Genomic DNA, 11,389 nt, shown 5'->3' with positions numbered 1-11,389 from the left:
TCACAAGGACCTGAATGAAGAGGAAAAACATATTTCATATTGATTTAAAACTTACATGACCCTAAAAGGGTTTCAACGGTAGACGTTCAATCCTCCACTGCTTTTTGCAGTGTGGTCCCTAGTTAGATCTGTCCTATTTTTCCCATAAAGCTCAATTGAAATTGCGAACAAATATACATAATAAAAAGCTTAAATTAAAAACAAATAAAATAAAATTTAATTATTTTACCTGTTTTTATCAATTATCCTCCAATATCTCATGTTCTTAGTGCTTTTAATCATTCTTCACGTGCTTGTTTCTTAACCTATTAACATACCATTAATAACAAAAATCATATATAAAAATAAAAAATATACAATATACAATATAGTTAATATTGTTAACCAATAACAATACACGACAAATAAACAAATATCTAATACAAATAATAGAAAATTAATACATAACAAATTGTAAGTGTCAAACATAAATTAATAATTCAGAAAAATATAACTTGCTAGCTCGGCTGTAAACACTGGAAATCGGTACCCACGCTGATTTGTATGTTATGTTTTGGTGGTGGGGTTGATTAAGCTGATTTGTAGATGTTGGAGTCGCCACTAGTCAATTAATCTCAGAATTCCGTAGTCAGCTAGAACCCACGAAGTACGTAAGGTTGGAGAAATCCAAAGACTCTCCTACCTTAGATTGACTCCTGGTCTGCGATTCGGGATTCCAGATAAGGGGCTTCAGTTACAAAGAGGGAAGGTGTTAGGTACCCTCTCTGCCCGTACGAACGTACAGTCTCTACTTTGTGTAGTAAAACAATCTTAAGGAATTAATGATATGGTCAAGATAGGATTAGGCACACACGTGGATTTTTGATACGGCAAGATTCGAGATTTCGGCAAGCCACATAGCATACGTCCAACGGCATGTCTAGAAGGCGGATGTGATGATGCTTATGCAAAGAGGTAAGAAAAATGAACTAGATCATTAGAAATTTCTGATGTGACAGGATCCGATGTACGGCAAGTCACAGAGCATACGTTCACTAAAGATCTAGAGAAGCAAGGGGGTTGAGAAGGGAATATATGTCATGATGAATGCTTGTATGTAAAATGAATGGATCTTTGGCTTGATCTTGAGTGGGCTAAGATATTGACTGCACCATAATCAATCTGGGCTAGGCTTGTGGGGTTAGGAAGGTCGGGATGATGCTAAGGGAGAGCTAAAAAAATCCGAACTTGTAGGCTTAGGAGCACCTCCTCACCCTTACTCTCTTCCTCTCTCTCTCCCTCTCCCTCACTTGGATTTTAGGCTCTCTTGGTTGTGTGTGAAATGTGAAGGAGGAGAGGGCTATTTATAGCCTTCTCCAATGGCATTGCTGTAATTGGTAGGTAGATAAGGAGTAAAAGTTGACATGACAAATATGGTGGTCTTCGAGGGGTAAATATATAAGAAAGTTGACTTTGACTCTTAGTGGTAGGTAGAGGTAGGTAAGATGGTAAATATGGTGGTCTTGGAGGTGTAAATATATAGGAAAGTTGACTTTGGCTCTTAGTGGTAGGTAAAGGTAGGTAAGATGATAAATATGGTAGTCTTGGATGTGTAAATATATATATATATATATATATATATATATATATATATATATATATATATATGAAAGTTTGAGTGAAAGAAGTGTATCAATTCCCACCGAGAGAGAGTTTGGTTTAGAATATGATCATGGTTCTCAGACTATCTTAGCTTTCTCAATATGTTAACCTGGGTTGGGTGTCTATATCGGCCTTTCACTGAATCAGTATTAGTCTTTAGTATTGCAATGAAACCATTACTTACAAAAATAAAAATAAATAAAACACTTACAATCACTTTTATGATAGAATTGGAAAAAAAAAAAAAAAAACATACATTAATTTCTTGGAATAGCTTTGAAAATAATGTACATGATGAAAAATTATGAAATTATTTATACATTTTTTATTTCTTACATTCCCATGGCATGAAAGAAACGTAGTTAAGAAATGCGAAAGTGAGAATCATGGTCGTGGACTGAGGCAGAAAACCATCCTTTTCATGAAAATGACATGTGTAGGACATTCCCACCCTCCAGACAATAGGCCCTACATTAGGCAAAAATGTAATCAAGTTGGCACATTGAGTGGGCCAACCCTTTGGAATCAATGGACAGCCATGGCATGACTCCATATACAAGTCACAACTACCTTATGAGTGGGATCAAAATGAATTTTGCATCAAGTGATCATTGAATGGGTTACCATTTGCGTGTGTGAGATTCTGGCCATTTCACTTACACATATGCACCATGATTGTGGACATAACTAATTTCATGCGAGGAATTTGTGGTGGGACCACCTCACAATTGCCATGGATGCTTGATGTAGCGCTCGTCATATTAATGAGAATGACAATATGAACCTCTTAATTCAAGTCTTTGTGAACTTATGAACAGATTGGATGGAAAATAAATGTTATGGTGGGCCCTACGAATTGTTTAACGGTGAAAATATTATCTCCGCCACTATTTGTGGTGTGGTCCAGATTACTTTTGGATATGATTCATTTTTTGCATAATGTTCTAAAATTATCTCTAAAAATAGATTAACGGTGTAGATATAATAAATGCATCACTGTGGGGCCATGTAACTTTGATCTCCTTTGAACCTTTGGTACAACTTGGAGCTCTAGGAGCATAGTGTTTGTCTCTACACAACGTACCTAATATAGCCACTGTATGGTACACCAGCCAATCCGCTTCCCGAATCCACTCCTTACGCCTGCTTTTACATACCATAATAAATAGGAATGTAAAAAAACAGTCGTGTCCAAAACTCATGTAGGCATACCAAATCAATGTATTGTTCAACCAATAAAGCCCAATATTTTACAGCTGGGAACTTTGAATATATTGGATTCTTTTTAATTCACATGTACCATCTGTGATGGGCCACATCATGTCGACGTTTCGGATCAGTTAACGGCGAGCCCCATTTATACACATTGAAAATCCAAACATAAATATTCTGGTACCAGCACAGTAACACATAGTGCATTGGGCAAAGGATCTTTGCTTTTAAATCTAAGTATGGGATCATTGAACATAAATGCTTGTCTGAGAAGGTTTTGTCGGTGAGATGGATGCCTGTAACGGAAAACTAACATGTTCCATTCTATTGGGAAACCTACAGAATGCCCTGTGTGACACTTCTTCTCTATTTGTCTTTGCTTGTATGAGATGTACCCTTAGACTTCTCTCCTTTGCCTGTTCAAAACATTTGTATTAAAGTTAGATGACTAGAAAGTAACTGTTTGGTTGAATGCAAAATCAAGAAGTTTTGTATGTTAGGGGGTGTTTGGCATATTGGATTTAGATTTTTACTTCAGAATTCAAATTCAGGGAGATTTTCATTCCATAGTTGTGATAAGTAACTTGAATTTTTATATGTGTAATCTAAAATTATGTTTGGTAACCTGAATTTTCAATGTGTAGAGAACATTTCGAATCCTTGATTTTGCAAGCTACCTTTTAGAGAGGAATATTTGAAAAGTAGGCTTATTAAGGATTTTAAATCTTCAGTAAGCCAAACACAATATTTTGACTTGGTTTTGGATTTTGATTCCAAACTCCCCAAAATCTAAGCTGCCAAACAACCACTTAAAAAAAAATAATAATAATAATTTTAAATTTTCAAAAGAACTAAGTACATCTAAGTGAATTTATGTGCATCTAGATACTTTATCTACGTTCATTGAAAGTATGATACACTTAGATGCACTTAGATACAAACTAGCAAGTGTATAGAGCTCGCGTATAAATGGTTTGAACCTTCTCAACAAAAACTAACAGATTTAACTCTTCAAAATCCAAAGAGTTGTGTGCCTAGCCACTATTTTCGTTTTAGAAGATGGTTGTGTTTGGATCAGTGAGGGAAAAAAAAAAAAAAAAGGAAAGGAAATTGTGGATTTAAATCATATTTCTGTTGAACAACTGTGGATCTTAAGTTTGATATGGTTAATGAACAGCATACCCACCTCCAAGGAAGCCACCGTAGCTGATATCTTCATCAATTCATCCATGCTCTCTCTCTCTTGTTTTACAATCGTCACTAGCTCCGTGAGTAATGAGCTCATCTTCTTGGCCTTAAACAAACATGCATTTCCCAATATCAGATATTCTATATATTTACTGATGGGACTTTATTTTGGGTACCACTTAAAAATGAGCTTATCTCATTTTAATTAATAATAACGGTATCAGAGGTATGATTGTTGGTATACCCAATTGAAATACACATCCACCAGCATATAGAATAACCAGACTCTTTAATGGTTTGACAACTTGGCCAATATCAACGGTTGTGTGATTTTGGAACATTCACTTGAAAATGATCAAGGGATGGACCACCAAGCTAGTAGGTTGGAGAGTTTTTTGGAACATTCACTTGAAAATGATCAGGTAGCTTTTTAAAAATCCTTTTTGACAAAGGCATTAATGGAAACTCTAGTAGATTTTGTTCCAAAAGAGGAGTTATATCATAGTTTAGCTGCCTATGATGCTTGATATGCATGCTCTTGATATAAGATACGAGTATACTAACTCAAATTAACTTGATTAAATAGTGAAAACCAGTCTTTTAAAAGTTACATTATAAAATTACATTTTTTGGACAACCCTAACCATTGATTTGTGGACACTTGTTTTTTGAAATAAGTCTATTGGATGTTTCCATTTGTAACCATCAACAAATGTCCAGAAATTTAGGGGCTTTTGGATAGTAAGTTACTTTAAATAAGTTACTTATGCCTTAAGTAACTTATTTTAAGTTGGATAAGCTTGCTTGGTAAAAAATTATATATGTTTATAAGCCAAAGGGTATAAAAGCATGTCTTGTTTTCAACTTCACGAGAGTATTTATTTCTCAAGTTTGTTTGGCCACCTTTATATTTACCATCCATGTGGGGCCACAATTTGATGTGGGGTTTTCATCATGTGGAGCTCACCTTAATATGGACCATCCATCATATGGAGCCCCACTTTAATGTCAATTGCCTATCACATGAAACCCACCAATGATGTGGACCGTCGATCATATAGGCCCCATTTTTCATTTGGTATGTCTATCAGACTGACCGGCTTTGGATGTGAACTATTTACCATTAAATGCCGGCCTTTGATGTACACTGTCCATTATATGAGCCCACATTAATATGGAGTCATCTATCAAGTGGGCCTCCGTTGTAATATAGATTGTCCATTGTGTGGGCTCAACCTTGAACGTGAACAATCTATCAAGTAAGGTCTTCTTTGATGCGAATGGTGAGAGAGCATTCTTTAACATAGACATGTAATGACAATAAGAACCTCCTTTGATACGGTCCGTCCAAACGCAGGCATGGGGTAATCCGCGTCCAAAGAGGGTCCATCCAAACGCGGTCATGGGCAATCTGCGTCCAAAGATGGTCCATCCAAACGCACCCTAAGAGAGAGAGAGTCATGCTAAACCTGTAAGTAAAACCTTGAGATGGCCGCTTCAATTCCTTCGATGACATCCATCGCCATACAGATTGTTGTATAAACTGAAAACATGTCAACCTGCACAAATCGCAACGCAAATAAATTTTTTTATTTTCTTTTATAAATAAAAAAGAAGAAGAAAAGGAAGAGAAAAAGGATGCACAATGTATGTCTGAGTCAGCGTTAAAATATCTCCCACCATCCAATATCGGTACACATTCCAAATCAGACTTTTGAGAATTCACATTTTGAAAGGCTTGCTGGATTCCCGCCCACATCTTTAAACGATGAGGGATGTTGTCGTACGTACTGTGTTATTTCTTTTACCTTGGCACCTTCCACAAGGGGGACTTTGATCGAGGCCGAGCGCAGAAGTCGTGTGGATTTCGTTATCGCTTCTAAATTTCTTTTATCTATTTTCTCCCATTCGTTAAGTAGTGGGATTTGAGAGCAGAGAATTCGGTGTAGTTTAAGCTCTTCCTTGAGTTTCTCAATCTGAATTCGCTTCTCTGTCATGAAGTTTCGTAGCTGAAAATTCTCCAACCAGACACTGAATATTTTCTTCTGCATGCCAGCAAAAAGATACTAGAATTCAAACTCTCTGTATACTGTGTAAAATAGCAAAAACCAAAAGATAGTTTTCAAATTGAATTTTTTTGTGTTTGAATAGAGGTAGTTTTCAAATTGAATTTTTTTGTGTTTGAATAGAGGAATATCGTGGACGTGATTTTCCTATAAACCCATTAGAGGGAAGCCCATGTAAGCGGAAGCTCTATAAGGCCCACTGGCGAATTCCATCATTTTCGCCAGCTCATGTCAGGACATGAACCAAAAAATCAGTTAGATTCCCGTGTGAAACAATGAAATGAAAACACCCGCCCACCCCACCCCACCGTTGAAACGTCTAGAACGTACAAACCAAATTGACCTTCTGGACGGTCCAGATTCATCCAGTTCCATCCATTATCCCTGGTATTTTATAGATTCATCCAAATGTATTTATTGGCAGCTTAGAACAGATGAGTTGGTTTTTCAATGCTTTGTAAATAGGTTTCTTTAACTTTATTTTTTATTTTTTATTTTTTTATGATGTAAAAAATAGTTAATGTAAATGCCCTCATCTCACATCAACTCCTTCAGAATTAGAGTATTTTGGTCTTTCCGTATGATAGTAAATCTCTATATAAAAGGTAACGGGGTTGCACGTTTAATGTAAGCAGCGGGACAGTTCAATATAAATAGTTTTTTAGCATTTTCCTTCTCCTTATAATGTGTGTACTGTCCTAAGCCTTAATAAAGCCCACAAAAACTTTTATGCGGCCAATGTTTATATGCCATCAAAAACCTTCATAATGTTATTGCCACAGGATGAAATGAAAATTCAAATATGGGCATTATTCAAAACTTCTGCAGCCTCACGAACGTTTCAATCGTGGCCATTCAATCCCTACTGTTTTTTTGGGTGGCCCACTTGAGTTTTAGATCTCTTTAATATTGGTTATGTCCTAGCTTATGCTGGCGAAACTGATGGGCGGAGTGGATGTCGTCACACCAACATCGCCATGGGCCCTCAGAGATTCTGCACTTGGTGCTCATGTCCAGCAATTGAACCATTGATTTTATGGGCCATAATGCTGGTGGGTTATGGCCCAATATACCAGAGCGGGTCGATTACAGTAAGCATCCGATCAGAGGGTTGGACGGTTAAGACAGTTCATAAAAAAGAAAAAATCTGAGAACGGTCCAAGATAAACTGCCAAAACCAACACTGATCAGATGGTTAGAATATTCCAATTAATGAACTGCTGCCTATGGCTCATCTGCGAGATGGTCATCCCGATCAACGGTCCCGATTTCTATGTACGTCGCCATATTTATGAGTTTTAATAATCATATGAACGGTTTGGATGGCATATAAACATCACGGTCAGCTCTAAGAAGGTTTCAACGGTGGTTGTTTCCATCCCTACTGTTTCATTTTTGGTGGCCCACATAAGTTTTGGATGAGCTTAATTTTGAAATACTATCCTATTGTGGTCTTTAAAAACAGATGAATGGATTGGATTTATCACGGACATCTCTGTGGGCCCACAAAGCCCCGGGCATGGGTATATCTCTGTCTGCCCGGAGGCACATGCAATCCGCACGCTTGACAATGAGAGTGTCTATCTTTAACGGGTTAGTGTTTGCTTTTGAGCGATGGGCTGTAGGTGGGCCCGACACGTTCAAGATGTGTGGGGCCCATCGTGATGTATGAATGCCATCAAACTCGTCCATTCGATGCGTTCCCCCAACGTTAGGCCTTGATCACAAATACGGCATCATTCATAACTCAGGTGGACCACACCAAACGGAACCATCTATAGAAAAATCCTAATGGAATGTGGGGTCCGTCGTGTTATATTTATGTCATCCAACCTAGCCATCAGCTGCGCCCCACCGGGATGGAGTAACCCAGAGAAAATCAAGCATGCCAAAAAGTAGGTGGGCCGCAAAAAAATAATATAAAGGTTTAAGGCGTTATTTTACATTGCTCTGTGTTGTGTCCCACATGAGTTTTGACCGGGATGTTTATTTGGGATGTACGGTGAACATGATGAGACGCACCAGATTGACGGTTTGGATTCCACATGCGTACGAACGTTACCCCTCCCTCTCCGTGGAAATATAAATTTTCCGGTCGGTATAATTTTATTTTATTTTTTCCAGCAGCGCAACCAACGTTCATTGGACGGCTTGAAAATGGACCAACCGTCCAATTTCACTTGCAACACTTTATAAGCAGGGCTCTAGGCCGTGGGACCCACTATAACCAAGATGGCATGTGTTCCAAGCTGGGGCGCGGATTAGATACTGACAAGGTCAGTATCCAAATCGCGACTGAAGTGATGTCACCAAGCTCTGTGGGCCCCACCATGATGCATGTGTTATATCCATAACATCCATCCACTTGGAAAGATAATAATGAGATAGATCTAAAGTTCAAGTGGACCCCACCATAGAAAACAGTGAGGACAGTGACATCCACCGATCAGAACTTCTCAGGGGCCACAGAAGTTGAGGGGCCACAGAAGTTTCCGATCAAGCTTTTATATATATATATATATATATATATATATATATATATATATATATCTATATATATATTCACTTCATCTATCCCTATGTTAATTTATGAATAGGTATATATATATATATATATTCACTGGTGGGCCCTATAAATGTTTCAACGGTGGGTGTGACTGATCCCACGGTTTTCTGTGGTGGGTCCAATTGAATTTTAGATCTATATCATTCTTTTTCTAATGCCATAAAACGATCTCTACGAATGGTTGGACGGCATGGATACAAAACATGTATCATGGTGGGGTCCACAGAGCTTGGTGACGTCACTTCAGTAGTGATTTGGCTACTGACCTTATCACTGTCTAATCCGCGCCCGGCAGCTAGGACGCGGATTTCCTGCGAAAGCCTTTCGCAGGAAGTTCCTGCGCAAGGATTCTGGGTGGGGCCCATCACCATGTTTGTGGGATATCTACCCCGTTCAACCGTTTGGCGAGATCATTTTAGGAAATATGACCAAAAATGAGGTGTATCCAAAACTCAAGTGGGCCACACAAGAGGAATCAGTGGATATTCAGTTAGAACCGTTGAAACATTCTTGTGGCCATAAAGCTTTTCTTCGGGCTAAATTTTTAGTATTTTCACTTCATCCCAGTGGTAAAGACCTTATAAACGGTTTGGATGGCATATAAACATCAAGGTGGATCCCAAGAAGGTTTCAATGGTAGGTATTTCTTTCCCCAAATTTCCCTCTCGTGTGGTCCAGTTGAGTTTTGGATCCACCTAAAATTTTATCACTTGTCCTAAAATGAGCTCTCCAAACGGATGAACGGGCTAGATGTGCAACAAACATGGCGGTGGGCCCCACCCAGTACCCTTGCGCAGGAACTTCCTGCGAAAGGCTTTCGCAGGAAATCCGCGTCCCGGTCACTGATACGCTCTTACATACTCGAACGGCAGGAACCGGTATATATCCCCAACCCGACCCTTATGTGCAGGATACTTGGTATCCAGTCTATACAAGTGGGGCTATGACTAAGTGATCCAGACCATTGATCTGCTAGGGCCCACAAGTGGATGTACCATGCTCATAAAATAAGTAAGAGATCACATATTGGACGAACCAAGCCGCTGGGAGCTTTTTCAATTGCATGTCGACCGTTGCTGCATTTCTATTGTTAAACGTTCACTTGGATTTTTTATTTTATTTTTTTCCTCTCTCTCTTTGGTCACCGTCCATTAGGGCTCAAAAATAGGCTTTCCCAATTCGCATGTCTGTTTATTAAATTAGAGGACGAAAAGAACATTGTTTCGGTCATTTTAAAAAATCCACGTCGGCGTCCGCCATTTCAACCGAAATTACCTACCAATGCCGCGACTGGAAACGGATTGGCTAATTCCCTGACACCAGCCCCGTGGCTGGTGGCGGTGCTATGTGGGCCCCGCTATGATGTATGTGTTTCATTCATTCCGTTCATCCATTTTTAAAGATCATTTTAGGCGTTATCCTGAAAATACGAGGGATATAAATCTTATGTGGACCACACCACAGCAAAACAATAGTGATTGGATATCCATCATTTAAATCCTCCTAAGGCCTGCTGTACTGTTTATCAGAAATCCAATCTGTTGATTAGGTTATAAATACCTAGATGAAGGGAAGAAAACAAATATCAGCTTCATCCAATACTCTTATGACCCCCAAAAAGTTTTTAATGTTCTACGTTCATTCAACACTGTTTCCTATAATGTGGTCCAATTGAGATGTGGGTATATCTCATTTTTTGTGTAATAAAATAAAATGATCTATAAAAATAGATGGACGGCATGGATGAAACACATGCATCATGGTGGGGCCCATAGAGCACTGAACATCAGCCATTGGCGGTGGCAGGGGGAGTAGCCAATCTCTTTCCCGCGACACGCATCTATTCGAGTTTGAGGACATGTAAAGCAGTTTCTCATCCGTTCGTTAGAAAGCGATTATCTTACCTCAGCCGTTGATTTTCCAGCAGCGGCCGCAGACTCCGCCCGCGCATTCACGAACCTCCACTGCAGCAATCTCGTCTGCAGAATCCGAAGCTGATGCACGGCCTCTCCTCTTGCCGAAGGCGTCTTCTTCTGCCGGAAAAACCTCAGAACGCCGCTTACACCGCCGGTCCTCTGCTTCTCAGATGACTCTGGCGCCGGTGCCGGAGACCGGCCTGGAGAGAGCGCCCACGCGGAAGGAGATCCAGCCACACGTCTCGTCTTCTTCGGTTTCGCCGTCTCGCCTGCATCGGACTTCCGGTGATGGTGGAAGATTCCAGCGAGATTCTCGCGGTTGTCTGGAGGTTTTCTGCTCTTGATAGGCTCTTGGATTTTGGGATTGCGATTCTCGTCGTCTTTGGCGTTTGGATGGGTTTTGGATGTTGATTTGGAGCGATTGATAGGATTTATGGGGGAATTGGAAGATAAAGGATGGGATTCAGTCGTGGAGGTGCGGAAGATCGCGGGAGCACCACTTCGGCTTCTTCGGAGGCGAGGAGAAAGAGAGACTACTGATTTCGTTGTCCTACGATTGCTCTCCATTTTTCAGCGGGAAGAGATGGGAGTGGAAGAGATTGCAGGATTTAAATATAATGGAGTACGAGCTTGGATGACAATTACTAAAAGGACCTTACTTATGTAAGTAATCTAAATTGGATAAGATTAACGTACTCGTGTTACGCATGTACGGATATTTGGATTGGTTGAACACGTGGCCCATCAGGATGGGCCTACTAAATAGATCATATGGATTGCAATGGTACGCGAATCTCGCA

The 11,389-nt window shown here is 39.6% G+C and overlaps 1 protein-coding gene across 1 annotated transcript; it reads right to left on the bottom strand.

The window, feature by feature from the left end:
• Positions 1-2,889: 2,889 nt before the first annotated feature.
• On the bottom strand, positions 2,890-11,156 carry LOC131249870 (QWRF motif-containing protein 7). The gene is made up of 5 exons (XM_058250614.1): positions 10,578-11,156; positions 5,850-6,086; positions 5,511-5,600; positions 4,040-4,147; positions 2,890-3,269 (listed from the first exon to the last, which is right to left on the bottom strand). The coding sequence occupies exons 1-5, from the start codon at positions 11,154-11,156 to the stop codon at positions 3,099-3,101; spliced, it is 1,185 nt and encodes a 394-aa protein (XP_058106597.1). The 3' UTR covers positions 2,890-3,098.
• Positions 11,157-11,389: the final 233 nt, after the last annotated feature.

This window comes from Magnolia sinica, chromosome 6, assembly GCF_029962835.1.
Source record: "Magnolia sinica isolate HGM2019 chromosome 6, MsV1, whole genome shotgun sequence".
Lineage (NCBI taxonomy): Eukaryota > Viridiplantae > Streptophyta > Magnoliopsida > Magnoliales > Magnoliaceae > Magnolia > Magnolia sinica.
The sequence above is the reverse complement of the archived record's forward strand: the minus strand, read 5'-3'. Positions and strand labels throughout refer to the sequence as shown.